This window comes from Blastocystis hominis (genome assembly GCF_000151665.1).
Source record: "Blastocystis hominis, Singapore isolate B (sub-type 7) whole genome shotgun sequence assembly, scaffold_14".
NCBI classification, from domain to species: Eukaryota; class Bigyra; order Opalinata; family Blastocystidae; genus Blastocystis; species Blastocystis hominis.
Window position 1 is genome coordinate 430,323 of NW_013171821.1, and position 19,685 is coordinate 450,007.

General features: G+C 47.4%; 10 protein-coding genes across 10 annotated transcripts; 4 read left to right on the forward strand and 6 right to left on the reverse strand.

Annotated features, from left to right (window-relative positions):
* Positions 1 to 355: 355 nt before the first annotated feature.
* On the forward strand, positions 356 to 556 carry GSBLH_T00001911001 (uncharacterized protein; the record flags this gene model as incomplete). Its single annotated transcript, XM_013040394.1, has 1 exon — positions 356 to 556. The coding sequence occupies one exon, from the start codon at positions 356 to 358 to the stop codon at positions 554 to 556; it is 201 nt and encodes a 66-aa protein (XP_012895848.1).
* An 11-nt stretch (positions 557 to 567) lies between these two features.
* Positions 568 to 1,094, forward strand: GSBLH_T00001912001 (uncharacterized protein; the record flags this gene model as incomplete). Its single annotated transcript, XM_013040395.1, has 2 exons — positions 568 to 832; positions 862 to 1,094. The coding sequence occupies 2 exons, from the start codon at positions 568 to 570 to the stop codon at positions 1,092 to 1,094; spliced, it is 498 nt and encodes a 165-aa protein (XP_012895849.1).
* A 2,918-nt stretch (positions 1,095 to 4,012) lies between these two features.
* On the reverse strand, positions 4,013 to 4,673 carry GSBLH_T00006350001 (uncharacterized protein; the record flags this gene model as incomplete). The annotated part of the gene is made up of 6 exons (XM_013040396.1): positions 4,013 to 4,108; positions 4,140 to 4,360; positions 4,393 to 4,422; positions 4,459 to 4,546; positions 4,597 to 4,622; positions 4,667 to 4,673. The coding sequence occupies 6 exons, from the start codon at positions 4,671 to 4,673 to the stop codon at positions 4,013 to 4,015; spliced, it is 468 nt and encodes a 155-aa protein (XP_012895850.1).
* A 269-nt stretch (positions 4,674 to 4,942) lies between these two features.
* GSBLH_T00001913001 (uncharacterized protein) lies at positions 4,943 to 8,340 on the reverse strand (the record flags this gene model as incomplete). Its single annotated transcript, XM_013040397.1, has 11 exons — positions 4,943 to 5,287; positions 5,319 to 5,822; positions 5,854 to 5,982; positions 6,013 to 6,779; positions 6,811 to 7,258; positions 7,289 to 7,333; positions 7,363 to 7,608; positions 7,637 to 7,744; positions 7,782 to 8,076; positions 8,108 to 8,199; positions 8,233 to 8,340. 11 exons carry the CDS (start codon positions 8,338 to 8,340, stop codon positions 4,943 to 4,945), a joined length of 3,087 nt encoding a protein of 1,028 aa, XP_012895851.1.
* A 331-nt stretch (positions 8,341 to 8,671) lies between these two features.
* On the reverse strand, positions 8,672 to 9,807 carry GSBLH_T00001914001 (uncharacterized protein; the record flags this gene model as incomplete). The annotated part of the gene is made up of 5 exons (XM_013040398.1): positions 8,672 to 9,232; positions 9,263 to 9,375; positions 9,406 to 9,472; positions 9,505 to 9,727; positions 9,761 to 9,807. 5 exons carry the CDS (start codon positions 9,805 to 9,807, stop codon positions 8,672 to 8,674), a joined length of 1,011 nt encoding a protein of 336 aa, XP_012895852.1.
* Positions 9,808 to 10,333: 526 nt separating this feature from the next.
* On the reverse strand, positions 10,334 to 11,396 carry GSBLH_T00007047001 (uncharacterized protein; the record flags this gene model as incomplete). Its single annotated transcript, XM_013040399.1, has 4 exons — positions 10,334 to 10,662; positions 10,686 to 10,758; positions 10,788 to 11,201; positions 11,232 to 11,396. The coding sequence occupies 4 exons, from the start codon at positions 11,394 to 11,396 to the stop codon at positions 10,334 to 10,336; spliced, it is 981 nt and encodes a 326-aa protein (XP_012895853.1).
* Positions 11,397 to 11,419: 23 nt separating this feature from the next.
* On the reverse strand, positions 11,420 to 11,950 carry GSBLH_T00007048001 (uncharacterized protein; the record flags this gene model as incomplete). Its single annotated transcript, XM_013040400.1, has 2 exons — positions 11,420 to 11,781; positions 11,821 to 11,950. The coding sequence occupies 2 exons, from the start codon at positions 11,948 to 11,950 to the stop codon at positions 11,420 to 11,422; spliced, it is 492 nt and encodes a 163-aa protein (XP_012895854.1).
* Positions 11,951 to 12,584: 634 nt separating this feature from the next.
* Positions 12,585 to 14,201, reverse strand: GSBLH_T00001915001 (uncharacterized protein; the record flags this gene model as incomplete). The annotated part of the gene is made up of 1 exon (XM_013040401.1): positions 12,585 to 14,201. The coding sequence occupies one exon, from the start codon at positions 14,199 to 14,201 to the stop codon at positions 12,585 to 12,587; it is 1,617 nt and encodes a 538-aa protein (XP_012895855.1).
* Positions 14,202 to 15,788: 1,587 nt separating this feature from the next.
* GSBLH_T00006351001 (uncharacterized protein) lies at positions 15,789 to 17,307 on the forward strand (the record flags this gene model as incomplete). The annotated part of the gene is made up of 4 exons (XM_013040402.1): positions 15,789 to 16,571; positions 16,603 to 16,712; positions 16,741 to 16,969; positions 17,002 to 17,307. The coding sequence occupies 4 exons, from the start codon at positions 15,789 to 15,791 to the stop codon at positions 17,305 to 17,307; spliced, it is 1,428 nt and encodes a 475-aa protein (XP_012895856.1).
* A 221-nt stretch (positions 17,308 to 17,528) lies between these two features.
* Positions 17,529 to 19,630, forward strand: GSBLH_T00001916001 (uncharacterized protein; the record flags this gene model as incomplete). Its single annotated transcript, XM_013040403.1, has 8 exons — positions 17,529 to 17,695; positions 17,734 to 17,987; positions 18,020 to 18,137; positions 18,168 to 18,499; positions 18,531 to 18,657; positions 18,689 to 19,118; positions 19,148 to 19,261; positions 19,292 to 19,630. The coding sequence occupies 8 exons, from the start codon at positions 17,529 to 17,531 to the stop codon at positions 19,628 to 19,630; spliced, it is 1,881 nt and encodes a 626-aa protein (XP_012895857.1).
* Between the last annotated feature and the right edge of the window lie 55 nt (positions 19,631 to 19,685).

Below are 19,685 nucleotides of genomic sequence, written 5' to 3' on the forward strand. Positions count from 1 at the left end.
GGATGCAATCTCCGTTTTTCTGTGAGTACTTGAAGGCGAATTTGGTGCATTTCATCCGGAAATACGCGACTGCAATGGAGTATCGGTCTTATGAAACGATTCCGAAGGAATTGGTGGATGTGAAGTTTGTGATTTTGCGTAACTTTTAGAGGTATTTGGATCGACTGGAGAAGAATGTGCGTGATGTAGTCTGTACACTCATGTTGGTTTTTTGTTGAATTTCACTTTTTCCCTCTTCCTATCTCCTCAAGTGCCACACTCTCAATCCTTTCTCTGACCTTGATAGTACAAATACACAATCAGCGAATAATAATGTTCAATTCAAATAATCAATTAATTACCACTATATGGAACAATGCTTTCTCGAAAGGAACTCAACATTCTGCTGGTCGATATCACGGTCTTGCTTGATATCTTGGGGTATTCCATCGTTTTACCGATAATGGCGTCTCTCTCGGAATCTCTGGGTGGAACGGTTGACCACACAACGTACTTGTTCTCCTGCTATGCTGTAACTCAACTTGTGAGTCGTCTTTCTTGTTTCTCTTCATTCTAGGTTATTTGTATATGGGTCGTCTTAGTGATAAAATTGGAAGAAAACCACTTTTAATCCTTTCCCTTATCGGATCTTCAGCTGGTAGTCGAAATTGGAAACTATGTTTTTTAGGAGCCATTGCGCAAGGTCTCGCGAAAAATATTTGGGCATTGATTATTTTCCGTGCTATCACGGGGTTGTTTGCGGGATCATGGATTGTGGCTCAAGCGTACCTGCTTCTCATGGTTTCAATCGTAGCTACATCGCAGATTGTACCACCGTCGACGAACGGTCAAAGTACATGGCACGCTTAGAAGCATTTTTAGCTGCAGCTTATATTTTTGGACCTGCAGTTGGTGGTTTTTTGGGTGAACTGGGTCTTGGCATTCCGTTTATCGTTGCTGGAGTCGTGGCAGCGATCAACCTCATTTTAGTATGCCTGTTTCTTCACGAGTCTTTGGATTTCACTCTCTCCATCAGTAAAACAAAACAAAAATTCAGTTATGCGTATCTCAAACGGCTCTTTCCGCCGATGGTGGTACGCTCCTTGTTTGTTTGAAATAAGTCGTGGTAGATTGCGTGTATGATTGTGGAGTTCTGCAACCGGTGGATTATCAACGGATGGGACTCTTATTACAATACGTTCGCGAACAAATTATTCGGAATGACTTCCACACAATTTGCGTTCGACTCTTTTTCTCTCTTTTGTTGCATAGAATTTTGGTGACGTGTTTGGGCTGCATCAGTTGCACCATCAACGGCTTCATTTATCAATTTTTAGTGTTCCGCTGCAACATTCCGATCCCGTTTATTTCTATTGGCGCTGGGATCTTCCAAAGTTCGCTTTCTTACAATAGTAATTGAAGCGTAGTTGTAGCGAACTTCTTGATGGGAGGAAGTACATCCCTCCCTCTTTCGATCATTGGATGTGTTGTGAATGAGTTGGGTTATGATTTTTCCACGCCAGCGCCTGCTAGCATCATCAGCGTGCGCATTGAATGATTGAAATCGATTGTAGTCTATCTCCGCTTCAAGTATTCAAGGGCAAATTTTGAGTTATAACATGATGGCTGGGCAGATGGCGATGATTTTGGCTCCGCTAGCCATGGGGAAGTTGAGCCACGTCAATCCGAACTTGCCGTTCTATGTGACCTCGTGCTCGGGAGTGATTGTGATCATTTCAATGCTGTGTGTTCTGCGAATGCCTGGAGGAATGATGGCTGGTAGACAGAAGCGTGCTGATTCAAGGGATGATAAAATTATGGACGGAGGAGTCTAAGTCATAGTATTTGATCTTGGAATCATCAAATCACAAACATGATTTTCTGTTTGTTGGAATAAACAAGAAAACACAAGTTGATTGCAAACGTTAACTCAGGGAACTGGAGATTGTATAGGCTTTTCTTCTCAATATTCACGCCGTAATAATGAAGACGCGTGAGCTGCGTAGCGATCAGCGAATTGTATTGAATCTGCAGGCAGCGGCAAAGTCGTTTCTACAAGTGAATTCGATGCAATGCACCAACATATTCCGATTGATAGTGTTGCTGAATAGCTGAAATATGCTTCTATGCATGATGAAGAAGGAGAAATGATGATTACCGTTGAGCTATGATTTTGCTCTTCTTCGAAAGAGGTGAGCAAACCTTGGATTTGGGTTTGGAACTGCGATCGGAATCGATTTCGTTCGCCTTCCAGGTCTTTTAAGAGGCGTTTTATGCTGGAAGAATAGGTGACCTTCCTTCCTCCAAGTGGAGAAAACATCGATAAATCGGGGAAACCATCCTCCTTTTCCTCTCCTTTTTCTTCTTGAACTGATGAGTTCTCTTCGACTGTAAACTCAGATTCATCCACGACTTTCGTAGGACTGATCGTTGTTGACGCCACATCCTTCTTCCTCTTCTTGGGAGTCTCAAACTCTTCCGGAGGTCTTGGAACAGCCACTGACACGATCTTGGATTGATCCAAGGTTGAGTGATCCTGCGTGATTTGGATGGGGCGTTTCAATGAACTGCGTGGAGGAGTCATGAGGTCTGCTGGATTGATTTCAGCATGGCAAATGGAAGGAGAGGAGGAATCTTGAGGTTTCGATGGTTGCTTCTCTTCCGTTTCTGCCTTTTCGGAAGTAGATTTCGGTTCGATATCCATTGCATTCTCAGGTGTGGGTGTGACTTCCATTGGCTTGCTAGAAACCGAATCCATTTCGATTGTAGTAGTAGTAGTAGTAGTAGTAGTAGTAGTAGTTCTTGTTGTTGTTGTTGTGGTGGTGATGGCATTGGAAAGCGTTGGGAAAACGCAAGAAACCTCAGAGGACATGGGAAGATCGAACGAAATCTCTTCCACTTCATCCGTTTCTGCCTTGCTGCTTCCACCAACAGAAGAATGATTCTCTTGCAGCTCTTTCATATGGAAAGAATCCACAGGTTGTGCAGTAATCGACAAATTGTCCAATACAGAACTATTCTCAGGTTTATCTTCTTCATCACTGGGCACGAATAAACTCTTCTGCAATTCATTCGATTCCACAACCTCCGCTTCTTTTTCACTCGCTTTGGGGCTAAACGCAATCTTTCCTTCTGCTTTTTCGCCCTGAAGCGAAGTAGCGATTGGTTTGGGACAAGTCGGAGAAGCAGTGATACTGGGCGTATCCGACTCGCTAAACACAATGTTGTGTCGAATCACACATCGATTCTTGGTTTCTGAAGCTGTAAACAATTGGGAGAGAACCTCCATTTCTTCCTGACTGACATGCGACGGTGATTTTGGAGGAATGGAATGATTCTCTTCCAAGGGAGAAATGTCCAACGAAGAAATCTCTTGCGAGTGATTCGAATGAACGGATGAAGTGTCTTGTGAATGCACCCATGGAGAATTTATCGGTTCATTCAAGAAGAGAGGGAGACTGTCACACGAATCGTCTTTCAAATCGGTGGGTTGCACAGAATTCTTCAAATCAGTTTCTGTTGAATGTTCAATTTCGGAGAGATTTTCGGTTAGAGGAGGATTTTCAGACAAGATCGGAGCAGCAGCAGCGGCAAAAGGAGCTTCGCAAAGAGAATGACTCTGCAAATCGGGCTGTTCCAATGGATTTGGAGGGAGAGAAGGTGATTGTTCCAAAGAAAAAAGAGGACTATTTGACTCCTCTTTGCTTTCAATCAGCATCCTTTCTTTCTCTTCATCGTTCTCCTTCACCTCCTCAGCATTCTTCTTCACCTCCTCAGCTTCTTTGCATTCCACAATCATAAAGGACTCCGCGTCTTTCGTTTTGATTTCCACTTCGACTTCTTCCTCGTTCATTCTCTTCAATTCGCTCGGTTCTTCGCTTTCCATTTGCTTTTCCTTTACAATTTCCACAGTTTCATTCTTCTGTTCCTTCTGTTCCTTCTGTTCCTTCTGTTCCTTCTGTTCCTTCTGTTCCTTCTGCTCCATAAAACCCTCTTCCTTCCCTTGCACTTCACGCTCAAAATACCGCTGACACTACGTCTCAACTCGCCCTCCCTTCCTCACCTCTTTTCCCGTTCTCCCCAGCATGTGCAGCGAGAACAAACCCCATTTCCCCTTCGGAGGATAGTTCTATTCTTGACTCACGCTCATTGATTCCAACTTTCAATGCACTCAGAAACTCGCTGCGCTCTTCTGCGTCCCAACAACGAGTCGAAGGCTCGATTCCAGGAGGCAGATACTTCATATAATACTCGTTCGCGTTGAACGGAATTTCGTTCCAAGCAGCTTGACGGGCAGACGTCCAATTGTAATAATCAGGAGGCAAAATCGGCTGAGAGACACGAGATGGGGATGGCGTGTGGATTGCCTTCCGAACATATCCTAGAAATTACAAATCTACAGTCTGAGCCTACGACGCTTGTGCTTCTCCTCACTCTCTCGCTCTAATCATTACCATCACCTTCGCTATCAATCCCTACTCACTCGCGACTGCTTCTTCTCCTGTGTCTGCGAAGCCGATGTATACTTTTCTGGGTGAATCAAATAGTCATACTGTTGAATGCACTCCTACAATCGAATCCACCAATACAAAAAAACTTCCTCATCAAAGCCCAGACGGAGCGCAATTTCACTCCAGGAAAAGCTAAACTTTTGCACCAGATCAAGCAAATCGTTGTTTAACCGTACAGACCATCTTCCCCGTGAGTTGGGGCGCTGTTTAACACTTGAATTTGTTTCCATGAATACCTACAGCACAATCGTTCCACCCTTTTGCCGCCAACCTGTAAGTTCTTTCCGATCGGTTCTAGGTAGCGTAATGATGCGACTTTCCAAAGATCACCGGCACGCGGCTTTGTTTTTGAGCTCCCCGCCAAATTTGAATCCGCGCCTTTTTTGCCTCCAAAAATCCCAAAGCATCGAAAAAGGAAAGAATCTCTCCAACAAACAGTGCAAAACAACGATTTAATGCTTCTTATGTCCCTTCTTCCCCTTCTTAAACTTCTTCCCGCTCGATCCCTTCCCCGCGGCATCATCTCCATCTCGCTTCTTACTCACCGGAATCGACACCAATCCGTTCACTCCCTTCTTCAACGCGTCCTTCCACTCCTCCTCCGTCCCCTCCACGCGATACTCCTTCAATTCTTCATCCTTCAAAATTTGCCTCGATAATTGCAATTCCACTTTTTCCCCCGCTTTTTTCAAGTCCTGCTCCAGCGTCTCTTCCAGCGGCTTCAGCGTACTCGCTACCTTCGCCTCCTCCTTCATTCTCTGCCGGTCCTCTTCCTCTTCCTCCCGACTCAGCGTATTCTACATTCAAAAAACCGCGGGGATCGCGTACCTGGAGCGCCTTGTAGATCTTAATAACGCTGCGGTTGAACAGCGAGAGCAGCTGCGCCGACGCGACCTTGGGGAACTCGGCGAGGAGCTCGTCGATGGTTTTGTGCTGCAGTCCCTGTCCGATGAGAATGGTTTCCTGCAGCGCGCTCATCGCGAGATCGCCGAAGCGCCGGTTGAAATAGAGCCGCGCGATCTCGGGAATGGTGTCGAGAATCATGTGATAATCCACGTAGTTCCGCGCGTAGCTCCCCAGCCGGCTCAGATCGTCGTTGCTGAGGAAGAACCGGATCTCCGTGTCTGTTAGCGGCTTAACATAGACGTCTTTGTGGGCCTCGTCAGCCACGGAGAGCACGAGCTTCTTCGCGAGCAATCGGAGCGCTAAGCGCGCGGGGAACGCGCGGAACTGGAAGGCGAGCAGGTTGATGAAGCGGTGTTGGAAGTCCGCCACGAAGGACGCCAGCCAGCCGTCGCTGGGCGCGTCGGGCAATGCCGAGCAATCGAGAGGCTGCGAGTGAGAGAAAGGAGAAAGAAGAAACGCGAAGCAGAACGCAGGAATGCTCGCCGGTCAATTCGTTCGCGGTCTGGCGAAGATACACCGGCGCGAAGCCTTCCTTCTCGTAGAAATTGAACAGCTGCTCGGTCAGGCCGAAGCTCACGCCCAGCCACTACGCATCAAAACGTGGAAACAGGGAAACGTGGAGGCGCTCGGGCCGCCGATCGGAGAGCGCGACGAGGAGAGATGGAAGATGTTTCCGCGGTTTTGCGACCTCGTGGAGAGACCCATCGTCCACCTTGTCAATCTTGTCATCTTCGCGGTCATCTTCGCGGTCATCGTCTTCGTCTTCGTCGTCTCCGGTGAACTCGATCTTGCCTTCGAAGTACTGTCTCAGCAGCTGCAGTGTGCGTCGTCCATAGCCCATTCCCTGCACGTCGGGATGCGTCGCAATCCGCACAATCCGCGCGCCCGACAGCTGCGAGAAGTCGCTGTCCAGGAACTGCCGCGCGACGATCCACGGGATCAGATCGCCCGCCGACCGCGCGCCCTTCTGCAGCTCGCGCTGGACGGTTTCGCGGGAGATATTTCCCTCCAAGCAGACCTGGGCGACGCAGTAGACGTCGGGGAGCGCGCCGTCTTGCCGCGGGGAGAGCAGGACGAAGAGCATGTGAGCGGGCGCGTCGGAGAGGAGCTGGAGATCGTCGGGAGAGTTCTTGTAGTGGGAGGCGACGTAGAGCGCCCAGACGCGCTGGAGAAAAGCCTCGGAGAGCTTGTGGTAGCTGAAGAGCGAGTCGCGGTTCACGAAGTAGAGCTCGCAGTCGTCGGGGTGCGGCGTGCCGGAGAGCAGGCGGTACGGCGTGGCGGTGCAGTCCAGGCAGAGGAAGGAGTACAGCCAGCGCTCCACAGGGTCGTTCGGCGCGTAGCGGATGGGCTCCGTCAGCTCGATCTCGCGAAGCGTTTTTCCCGCTACGAACTGAAGCGCAATTCTCGATCCTACTGCCCGCGTCCTGCTTGCGCAGCTCGTTGAGCAGTTTGAGGGAGAGCGAGCGGCCCGTGCCCTCGTAGCCGGTCACCGTGCTGCTGAGGAACACGATGTACGGGCCCAGCAGGCTCTTCACGAGCGGCAGCGGGATCGCGGCGGCCTCGTCCACGATGCACAGCTCCGCCTGCGCCAATTTCGACGCCTCCGCGGGGTCCACGAACTGCACGACCTGTCTGTGCGTCTTAAACACGTTCACGCGCACCACCCAGTGCGCCTGCTCCTCCCGCGGGGAATAGATCACCTCGAAGTCGGTGTGCTCCGCGAACTTGAGCGCCTTCAGCCCCTTCACCGCGAAATCGAACAGCGTCTGCACGTTCTCCGCCGACGGCGCCGTCACGAACACGTTGCTGTACCCGAACCCGATCGCTCCCGCCACCGTCAAACCCAGCGCCGCCGACTTGCCCTACATCTGATCATCCGCGGTGATGCACACTCTCCCGCGGGAGGCCGTCACCGACACGGTGGTCTGCCGCGTCTTCTCGGTAATGTGTCGAGCATCGCGTAGACGGCGGAGGCCTGGTCGGCGGTGCGACACAATCCGGTCAACGCGCGAAGCACTTGACTGTTCGCGAAGGCCGCCGATTTCAGGTCCAGCGACTTCGTCTTCTCGTCCAGCTCCGCGTTGATGCGCTGCAGATTCGCGTGTAACGCGCGCTGGGAGGGCGTTTCGTGCGCGTCTTCGTCGGCGAGGGACGCGGCGATTGGCTCGATGGTGAGGATCTTTTTGTTGATAGGGAGGATGTTCAGCTCGTCCTAGGTGAAAAGGAGAAACGGGAGAAACGTCGAGGACCATGCAGGTGGAGCAGTTGGACAGGGAGAGGATGAAACGCTCGTTGAAACGAGGGGTGATGTCGCCATGCGATTCGGTGCGGTACTTGGCGTGGCAATCCTGAGGGTGAGGAAATGGGGAAACGGAGAAAACGTACCATGACCATGCCATAGAATTGCTTCAGGCTCGACATTGTTTTGAGCAAAATGGCGATGATGCCGCCACCTTCCACGGTTTCGATCGTTCGGCAGAGGAGATTCGCTGTAAGCGATTCGAAGTCTTGCAGAACCAGCATGCCATAGGTTTGACCCAAGATGTTCTTCGACTCCTTGTAGTAGCACCAGCGGATTTCAGTGCTCGATACGAAGAGATCGAACGGGTTCTCGCCGTCCTTGTCGTATACACCACGACTGATTAGCTTTTTGATTTCTCGCATGCGTTTCTTCTTGTGGCTGTGTGTGAGCCCAATGTAATGGAATAAACGTGCTGAAACCCAGGTCTTTCTTGTAACACCACAACACCGAAGGACGCGTACGCACGCGGCACTTTGATAGCATGTAGTGCAAATTGGGAATCTAGAGAAGATGTAAATAAAACAGAGAAAGGACTTGATCTTTTCCATTATCTCCGATAATGATCATCAATGTTCGCTGATTTAGCTTCACGCCATTTTCAATCAGCGTGCGAATACGACTATCGATTTTCTTTTGGACCATTCCCTACATACACGATAAGTCTCTTTCAATACATGCAAATGATAGAAGGAGTGTTTTGGAGCCCTTCTATCCATATAGAAACCATTTCCTACCACAGTGTCAAGAGAAATATTGGTTTTAGTAGAATCACGGTTATGGTGTAAATTGGGTTTGGGAGGCAAAAAGGTGTTTATACTTGTTAGAAACGAGACTTTTGTGATATCCACGCGTTATGAAAGCGATCCTTCCATTGTGATTCATCATAGATATATATTTATATATCATGCTTCTTCTCCCCACCAATCACCTCTCCTTCCACCTTCTCCTCACCCTCTTTCCTCCAACAAACACATCACAACTTCATATACGACAAATACTGTCTTCTCCATGCTACAGCCATCTTGCTAAACTTATCCATGCTCTGCTTGCTCATCGCATAATCCAACGAACTCATCAGATTATTCGAATCCTCCATCAGCTGCATCTGCACAATCGAGTCCTGATTCTCGCTCACCGCCTTAATATACTGCCCAAACGCCTGCTGGTCGACCAAACACACTGCATAGATGGGTTTGGAGAGCTCCCACAAGGTGGACGCGGCTCCAAAAATGAACGCATTCAGCACGGACGTCAAAACGACGCTCCAAAAATTGGGCTGCGCGACGATGATCCGCTTAATATTCGCGACGGTGGGCGTGTTTTTGTATTGGTTCAGATACAGATAGCTCGCCACGCGCGTGAGGATCCGCGAGCACGCGATGACCACCTCGGGACTGAAGCTGGACACGCCGTTGCACACGCTGTCCATGATCGTAATGAACGCCTGCGAGTCGATCGCACACACCGTATCGATGTGTTCCGCGAACAAAATCTCCAGGAACACAAACACCGCTCGCTCGTATTTCGGCCATTCCTATCCGTCAGAAAGGGGAAACGGGGAAACCGAGAGGGACTTGAAGGGCGTGCGGATCACGATTTTGAGGTACATCTCCAAAATGTCTTTAAAACTGGAATCGTCGTAAAGTGGAAACACGCCGAACGGAACGTACTTCCCCTCTAGACCTCAACAGAACCGCGGGAGCAAACTCAGCAGGCGGACCATCACGTGGAAGAGCTGGCAGATTCCCTTGTAGACGTACGCGGGACATTGGTCCTACGCGATGATTGGACGCACGAAATCCGCACGAAAGTTTTAAAGTTGTTGAGCAGTAGATTTCCGTAGACGATCAAAACGCGTGCAGTTTCGCGGAACAATGTAACACCATTGGCGATATCGTTGCAATAATCGATTCTGGATTCTTGATTCAAAACGAGGGACGCCAAGAATTTCATAATGGAGGAGACGATCTCTTCTTCATCGCCGTGCTCGCGTAAAGCGCGCTGCATCACATCGAACGCTTTCGGATAACTGAATCATAACAAGCTCATAACGAGAGCGTACATCGACTCCACAAACACGCTGAACGAACGCTGGCTTGTGCACGACATCACGATTCCACGCGCGTCGCGGAACACGTTCACGATCGTCTGCTATCCCTCAAATCGTGGAAACGGAGGTACGCATTCCGGCTCGTTCAGCTGCTGCGCGTTGTACAGCAGAGAGATTCGGTCCAAAACCGGCTTCATGAGCATCTCAAGCCGTCCGGGAACGTTTTCGAGGAGGATCAGATTGGTGAGGGCTTGATAATACATGCTTCGCAGATGACTGAACGCGGGATTCCGTAGAAAATGAAACTCCTCTTCCTATTGGATGAGAAAAATTATGAAAATAAAAAAAAGAAAAAACTTACGGTGTGGTGCTGTAAAACGAACTGAACCGACTCGATTTTTAACAAAAGTAAACTGCTTTCATAGCCGTCGCTGATATCCAAGAGGAGTTTCAACGATTCGGTTACCACCATTTCGTTGTCTGTCCAGTTACGCAGGTTCCGACACACCTTCTCCCAAATAAAGGACATCACTTGCGAAATGTCCCCGAACCCCACCTGCGTGATGAAACTCCGATACGCCTATTTCACATTCCAAAAATCGGGGGTACTTCGGCTCTCTGCGGAATGGGTCCGTTCTTGCAGTCCTCGTACTCTCTGATAATCGCAAAGGACTTCTGATCGTTGACGAAGGTGCGTCGAAAGATCAAAAAGAACGACAGAAACGCGACTTCCAGCTGCGGGTGGCAGCGATAGCCGTGGCTCTGCTGCTCCTGCATGCAGTAATTCACGAGCTGCAGCACGTTCCGACTCAGCTGCGCGTCGTAGAAGTTGTGGTTGCTCGTCACTTGGATCAGCATGAAGGATTGCCCGCTGATCACGTTCGCGATTATATGAATCAGCAACGCAAGCTTCTCTATCCCTCACTCCTCAAAACACCGCCACTACTCTCCAAATTCGCGATCTCCTCCTGCAGTTCCCCGTTTCCCTCGAACAGTTTCCCCAGTTCCACCTACCCTCGATCCCCGCGGTGAGCCCTACTTGGTATTCATTGGACAATTCGATGAATCGGCGCAGCAAAAACTCGCCGCAGGTGGGATAGACGAACCGAATAATCTGTGGAATCTGCGTCATTTCTTCGCGCAGCGTGTCGGGATCGTCGAGAGGATTGGAGTTTCCTCCGTCGTCGAGGACTTGGAGCAGTCTGCCCTCGATGTAGGCCTCGACGATGCGCGGAATCAGGTTGGCGAGCACGTTCTGGTTCAACGCGATGGCGCTGGTGATCTGCACGTAGCGGAACGCGCAGGTCATGCGGGACCACAGCGTCAGCAGGAAGTTGATCGAGTTGTTGCAGGCGTTCCAGTCGCGCAGCGACGTGCACGTGAAGTTCGAGATCAGCTCAAAACACGTCGCGAACTGCGCCGTTTTCATCAGCTCCGACAGCTGGAAGTTCGACTAGACCTCACTCTCCCCGCGGGAAGCCACCTTCAGCCGGCCCAGCAATTGGCACATCATGTTGTACGTGTCTTCGTCGTTGAGTCCGTGCCCCGAGCTCAGACACTCGGCGACGCCGTTGATCAGAACCTCCAGAAAGCGCAGACGCAGCCCGGGATCGCGGAAGATGGACCGTCGAATGGACGCGAAGAGCATGATAATCTCGAGCACGCTGAGCGTTAGCGGCGGCTGCACCGATTGGTAGCTTGGATGGAGGCTGAGGAGGGAGGGTACATGGCGAATAACCGCGCGAGACGCTCGCTGTTGCAGACGAATCCCTCCCAGAGCGCGGGGATTTGCAGCACCCAGGTCTCGTCGGCGCTCTCGTCGCTTTTGCAGCCGATGAAATCGAACTGGAGACACTGGGAGAGCACTTTCATGTCGGCTTGGAGCAGCGCGTTGCGGTAGGTGAAGTCGTTGAATTTCTCAGAGCCGGAGCCGGAACTGATGTCGTCGACGACTTCCAGAGCGGTCTCGAAGATCGTGAGGAGGCTCTCGGAGATGAATTGGGTGACGGTCTTGCGGTGTTCGGTGCTGTCCACTGCGTGTGAGAAGGATAAAAGAGAAGAAGAGAGGATACTCAGATAGGGAATGTCCATCTGCTCGACGAAATCTGCCATCATGTTGAGGCCTAAAATGAAAAATTCGGGTCCTTGGTTCGCGAGCGAGTCGATGCTCGAGAGCAAGGAACGCTGATGGCGGTCCTCCATCCAGGATAGCTTTGATATGATACAGATGGCGATTGAAATGTTGCGGAACACCATGGGATCGAGAGAAGGACCTCGCTCGGAGAGGTACGCGAGAAGGTTGTCACCTACAGTAATATAAACTTGGATAACGCCCACGAAGCTCTAAACGACGAGCGGTACTCAAAGACGTCCAGTTATCAAGAATGATGTGCTTCAAGGAAATACTGAGGTAAATCAACGAATTTGCGCTGTGAGAGTTGTTCAAGATACTCCTAGGATCGTAGCTCCCTTCTGTTCCCCACTCAATCTCGTTTGCAAATGAAGAGTTCTTCGTGATAGCCGCAATTTCGTTCTCTGCGCGTCTTCTATCTTGCTCTTGTGAAGGACCGTATAAGGTGTCACAAAGATGCTCGAAGTACTGCAAATCTTTCTCCTTCATAACTAGATGACACGTTAGACATCTCTACTGTAGGAATATTATAAAGGCAGAGCCGCCCAACAAAAAACCTCCAACGAGCTCTCATTTACGCCGCAAATCATCCCAAATTCAATTCCTCATTTCTAGAAGTGCCCTACTTTCCTCTGAACCTCTAACTTCTCACAATACGATATTATGAAAAAAGAAGAAAAGCCTAGAAAATCGGGAATTCCATTTTCAACAAACACCCAACCAACACTCCAAATTGTATCGTCCCTCCTTTTCCATCTGCTTCAAATACTCTTCGCCCTTGTCCTCGCTCATTCCAGTCTCCTTCTTGAACGCATCGATAATACCAGCACGAATTGCAGCGGGAGCCTTTCCGGCAAGTCCGCAATAATAGAAATAGCCGCCCTGGTTCATCAAATAGTCCGTCACCAATTTGCTGTTTTCCCGAATCTTGTCCTGCACATAAATCTTGTAACTCTGCTCTCGCGAGAACGCGGGAATAACATGCGTCAAAACTCCCTCCTCATGATACTTCTTCCACAAATCTCCGTAAACAAACTCCTTTCTATATCTGCAGCCATAAAACAACGTCGTGTCTCCCATCGGCAGTCCCGATCTTGCCTGCGCGACGCGATGTTCCGTGATCGCCTTAAATGGCGCTATTCCTGTTCCCAGCCCGGCCATAATCACCGGAGCCTTCGAATCCTGCGGCATTTTCATAGTTCCCGGGGTGACGACCCCGCGTATGGTGGTGTGGGAATCTGCTTTCAAATCGTGGAGATACGAAGTGCATTGGCCTCTGCGCTGCACGCCCGACGGCGTTTTCCAATTCACGCCCACCACGCACAGATCGAGCGTGTGCGGGTGCATCAGTGGCGACGACGCGATGCTGTAGAACCGCGGTTTCATCGTGGGAATCAGCTCCACCAGGAACGGCAATGCCGGCTTGGCCGACGGGAATTTCCGAAGAATATCCGCGTAGGTCAGCGTTTCCGCGAGGAACGACTGCACCAGCGGGGATCCCGCGGCCGTCAGCATGGACTCGAGGGCTGCTTTTTCCGCGGGATTCGTGGCGAAACGGCTGAGGAGGCTGTAGAAACGGCGCGTGGGACGGCCGAAAACGTCGAGGACCTCGGTGAAGAGAGTCTCGACGGTGGTGGTGCTGGGGAGAAAGGTCCTCCGAATTTGGTCCGATTTCTGGATTTTGATGAAGTCGGTCGGAGAGAGATCGAGATCATGGAGGAGTTGGAGAACGTCTTCTTTGTGGTTTTGGGGGTAGATGCCGAGCGTGTCGCCACAATTGTACTTTACTTTGGTACCTTGGAGGTCGATCGTGAAATGGCGGATGTCTCGGTCATAGCCCTCAGGAGTCAATCTTCTCACCTCGAGGAGAGGAAACAAATGGCTGCGAAGAGGTTTGAACGGTTTGAGTTTGTCCTGCGTGGTTTTTGAGAGCTGGACGGAATACTTCGGAGTTGGCGGGAAATCTTTTACCACTTTCTCGGCATGCAGTTTTTCATACAGCGAGGGAAGCCATTCGTAGTATTTTGTTTCGTACTTCTCCTCATCGCGGTCATCCCCCAGTCCCAGAGGCAGAAGGCATTCGCCTCCGAGAGAATGCAGCTTGGCTTCTAGGTTCTTCGCAGCTTGGTTGAAATGGACATAGCTATGGTCTCCCAAGCCAAACACACAGTAGTTGAGTCCAGATAACGAGCCAGGAGCGAGTTCGTCCAAGGCCTTGTAGAAGTCCTTCGCATTGCGCGGAAAATCACCCTGACCCGCTGTCGAGGTGATAAAGATCACGTTCTCCAATTCCTTCAGATCCGATGTATCAACATCGTTCATAGCTTCCAACGAACAGTCGATTCCTCTTCGCTCAAGGTCTTCTCGCAGCTGCTTTGACAAATTCTCCGCGTTCCCCGAATCAGAACCATAGAGAATGTGGATTTCTTCAGGACGATGAGCTCTATGAATTCAATTGCCAACGCTCTGCGTACAGCGCAAAAAGACGAATCGGATTCACCCACAGAGCCTTCGTCTTAAGGATACGGCATGGGGACGCTGCAGCACGTAGTACAGACAGCATGGATAAAATATGATAGGAAAAATATGAACGAAGCAACAACGCTCGAAAAACGAGCCGATTTCTGGAAATCATTTGGAATCAAACATTAGTCGTTAGAATTACACATATGTGAGGGAGTGAGATAACGGCTGGTGGTTTGAAAGAAGCATTGTATTTCATGCAGCAAGAGACAAATGATGTTCTGGAATCAGTCACATTTCGTCTAGTCAAATTCGTAGAGATTCATCAAACTACTCACAGTTAGGAGTATTATCTGGAAGTGAGCAAACTCACTGCCGTGGTAAAGAACAATGCACAGAAAATCGAATACAACGTAAAAGAGCCCGTGATTCGTTTGTTTGGAAGAGTTACAGATTCCATCGACATTTGCGTGCATATTCATAATGTAGACTCTATTTGAAAATAGTTCCATAGTATTATCCCTACTTTTTCGTGGGTATAGATGGAACATTTACAAACAATAACTTAGCGTCCCAAATGCTGCGTCTAGAGAGAGGGATCGAGCGATTTTTGCGTGAAAAGGAGAAAAACGAGTTTAGTCAATTCAAGTACATTCAATCTGTACACAATTTTGCTCGATTTTGACTAAAAATAGATGCAGCTCATTCGCGGAAAGTCAATTTACGGGTTTCATCTCGAAGATCAGCATTTCATCCGCATAGCGCTATACAATCCGATCGACGTGGTGACAGTCGCTCGCGAAATTGCAAACGGAAAGCTGCCAACGCCTGAAGACGCATCCCAGACCTTTCCGGCCATGCTTTGCTATGAGCACAAATACAATTATAAATTGAAGTTCTTGACGGATTACAAAGTAAATGTGTTTGGATTCACCACGATAACGAACATGCGAGTACATTCATTAGTCCATTCTGATTTTCTTTTAGCTTCGATACCACATCAACCATCCGAGTTTTTCTTCCCTTTTATCATCCCATTCGAATCGAATTCGTCATAGTTTATGTGCGTTGGAGGGAGACATTGCCATTACCGATCTTGTGATCGACCGAAATCAGAACGAAGAGTATTTGATTCCTTCGCTTCTCGCATTGAAACACAAAGTGGAGCGCTTGTTTGGCGTGCAGCCGTCGGTTTCTTTATCAGAAAGTCGATCTGCAAAAGCAGAAGATTTGTGTGAAAACGAAGCGATGCGATTTCAATTTCGATGCTATGCGGAAAGTGTGATGATGAGTAAAAACAACAACATCAAAAATGAAAATGAAAATGAAAATGAAAATGAAAATGAAAATGAAAATGAAAATGAAAATGAAAATGAAAATGAAAATGAAAATGAAAATGAAAATGAAAAGAAGAAGAAGAATATAAAGAAAAACGAACGTGATTCAATGAATGAAAAGGAAATGGAAATGGAAGTGGAGTTGGGGAGTGAAATTGAAGACGTGAATGAATCATTGCTGTGTTGTGACCCGTTGCTTTCGGGTGGAGAAATGAATGGAAAGGATCGAGAAACTTTGGATTTTTCGAATGGAAAGGAGTGCAAACTGGGGAAATCAGGGAGTGAAATGGAGAATCAGAGTGAAAATGACCAAAATAGAAATGAATTTGAAAGTGAAAATCATCCAAATGAATCGAATGAAAAGAAAAATGAAATTCATCCATGTGAAAAAAACACAACAAATACAAAACAATCGTACGATTACAAACAAATCATCCTTCCAAAAAGGGAAAAGTGGAAACCATTGTTTGCGGATGGAGAGATTTTGTATCGTCGATTTCTTTATTCTATAAAGCCACCTTCACGTGATAGTGTTGTATTGAAGGATCTAATGAAATCGTATCATTTGCCCTGCTGTCATTACGATGATTTGGTGACGATGAAGGAATTCAATACAACCGAAGTGTTGAATGAATTGGAACATGAAATTGAATTGAAGGGGGAGCAAACCAAACAGCAAAGCGAAAATCGAATCGAATTCTGGAAAGAGATCCTGGGCTCGGCTCCGATTCCTCGCTTTCGCCGTTTTGTGTACTCAATCAAACCTCCCATCATTCCAAAACAAGCTTCCTCTCCTCCACCAATCGAACCCACAGAATTTCAATCCAGTTTAAACTCGTCTACCCTTTTAAACTCATCAATCACTCAATTCTCACAAAATGAAACGCCTCCCGTAATGCATCGAACAAATTTATGAAATGTAGCCAAGTCTTCGATTGATGAGCATTGAATTGTTGTGTGAGAGCACAGAAACTGCAAAGCCAAATCCTAAAACAGACCCGATTTTGGGAGTTTTTTATTCCTTTTCAACAACGTAATTCATTGGCTTGTTTTGAATGTAGGGATCTTCATAACAACGATAATACGCCAATTCAGTGTGGAATCATTTACAGTTCTCTCTTTTTTCTCTCTGCATTAGCGGTAGATTCACTTGCATTCAGTTCCACGTTTCCACCTTATTTGTGCAAATCGTTTCATTCCATCCAATTTGTTAAGGAAGAAAGCGAGTTGTTGCTGGCTCTCATCAACGTTGTTTTGTCCTTCAATCCCGATTTTATTGTGGAATATGAAGTAGAATCGTGAATGAATTAAATCATTCGCAGATGCAACGCGATTCGATCGGGTATTTGATTGACCGCTGCGAACATTTGGGAGTTCCCGTTCTTTTCCTTCTTTCGCGATGCCCCTTTTCTCTGATTCATCAAGACGTTCATCGGAATTCAAATTTGTTCCATTCGTTCTACATCGATCCAGAATATAACGAATATCGTTATGATGGAAAAGCAAACTTCGAGCAATGGGGATATCAAACAAACGGCGTAATGAATGTGAATCCTGCCAACACGAAATACAATCAGCAAAAATCAAGCACGATTTCAATGAATGGAAGATATGGTTTTGATTTATAACTGAATTTAACGAATGTAGTGTTGTCACTGTTTCGAATTCTTCGAAGAAACGGATATCATTCCGGAAACAACAACGATTTCTGTGCTGTGATGAATTCGATTTATCACACAACCGTTCCCAAATATGAGAACGTTACTCTTCTAAAAATGTACCTTTTTTTGTTTTGGCATTCATCAGCAGGCTGAACTCCAGCCATTCAATCGATGCAGCAATCTTGTACATGCGCAAAAAAGTCTTTTACTCAATCCACATTCTCTATCACACACACATTCTAAATCGACTGATCGAGAGCTGCACGATTCAAGGCATCGATCTCACGGACGAGCTCACAAGAGGGTCGCAGTACAAAATCGAAAACATTTTACTACGAATTAACAACTCGAAAGAGTATAGCATGCTTTGTCTTAACGCTACCGAATCGCAAGTTTCTCTTCTATTTTTGTTTCTAAATTGCAGCTCGCTCATCAGCCTTCCGCTGCGAGCATTCCATTGGTGATGGAACCGTATTCCAACTTATACAATGATCCTCTGGTCGTGATGGACTTCCAATCGCTGTATCCCAGCGTTATGATCGCTTACAACATTTGCTTCTCGACCTGTCTAGGGAATCTAAACAAAAAAACGGGAGTTTGGATTGAACGGGTTTTGAATGGTAGTTTGGGATGTACAAAGGAACGGGGTTTGATGTGAATTATGAAGCAGGGATTCGAGAAATCGAAGCTGCATATAAAGGAGGTTTCCACGTTTCTCCGACAGGAACAGTATTTGTGAATAAGAATGTTCGAGAAGGAATCATCGTGAAGATGGTGTCCGAAATTCTTCGAATTCGGTAAAGAAACAAAGAGAAACTGAGCGATAGAATTCTGATCAAGAACGTGTTGAAAAACAACCGCAATCATCCCTTATACGATCATTACAAATCGATTCTCGACTTCAATCAGCTCGCATTGAAAGGAATTGTAAACACCACGTACGGATACATCAATGCTGGTTTTAGCGGTCGTATGCCGAACGCTCAAATCGGTGATAGCATTGTTGAATACGGGCGAGTGATCTTAACGAAAAGCATTAATTATGTACTGAATCATTTCAATGATGTGGAAGTGGTGTATGCAGATACAGACTCCATGTTTATTCAGTGTAAAGGATACTCGAGACATGACGCGTTTGCGTTGGGAAGGCAACTTGAAGGTCTTTGTAGAGTGAAAGAATGAGGAAATAGACGAGATTTCTGCATTGTTTCCGGTTCCAATCACTTTGAAATTCGAGAAATTGTATCATCCGTGCGTGATGGTAACGAAAAAACGATACACCGGTTATTGCTATACGAGCGAAGACGCCGCGCCATTGTAGAATTAAGAAAGAAATAGTTATGAATAGTGTGGAAGGAAAGGGAATTGAAATGATTCGGACGGATCAATGCGAGTATATCAGACAGTTAAGCGAGGATTTTCTAACGCGTGTGTTCACTTCGTCCTCTCTGAGCCAAGTTCAGACGTACGAATCATTTTGTATTGATATTTTCAGGTTTGTTCAGAACGAATTTCGAAAGATTCTGACCTCTCAGATCCCAATTCCGGATTTCATATTATGGAGGGAAGTGAAATTGGGGTCCTACAAAATGAAATCGTCGAACGCGACTGATCAAGACGGTTTTGAAGGAGATTTGGATTTCCATAGAATCATCGCTTTGAATCCTTCTCTGCCTCCTGCTGCTGTGATCAGCATTAAGCGAATTCTCAACGACGAAAGGGACGTTCCATTGTACAAAGAGAAGGTGCCTTATTTGGTGATTTACGGAGAACCGGGCGTTGCAGTAAGGAAGGGAGTTAAGAATAGAGTCGATTGAACGATCAGGTGATTTCTCCGTATGAATTGCTGAGAGAAGAAAACGGAGTGCGTTTGAATAATGATTATTATATCCGAAAACATGTGATTCCTGTGTTGAATCGAGTAGATTTGCGATTGTTGAGTGTGAAGTAGTTATCAACGATTTTTGGAATTGACGTCGAAAAGTGGTATCATTCAATGACCGAAGTCCCAAGTACTCCATCCTTTATCATTCCATCGAAATTCAAAAACCAGTTGTCGAGTGTTGGCGGATTATCCACACGATCAGGTGTCGATAAAGAACAAAGAATCGATGGATTTTATACCTCGAATCTTTGCTTCTTTTGTAGAAAAGTGAGCTCAGGAGATGAAATCGTGTGTTCGAATTGCAGAAAGCATCCACAAGATTTGTTGATTCGAATAGCAATGTGGATTCAAGATGTCGAACAACGCATTGAAGTACTTGGTTGTTTTTTCGCTTCTAATAAATAGTTCGTGAAAATGAAATGTAGGCAGTGCTCAGGACTTCTCGATATCGAAGATTATC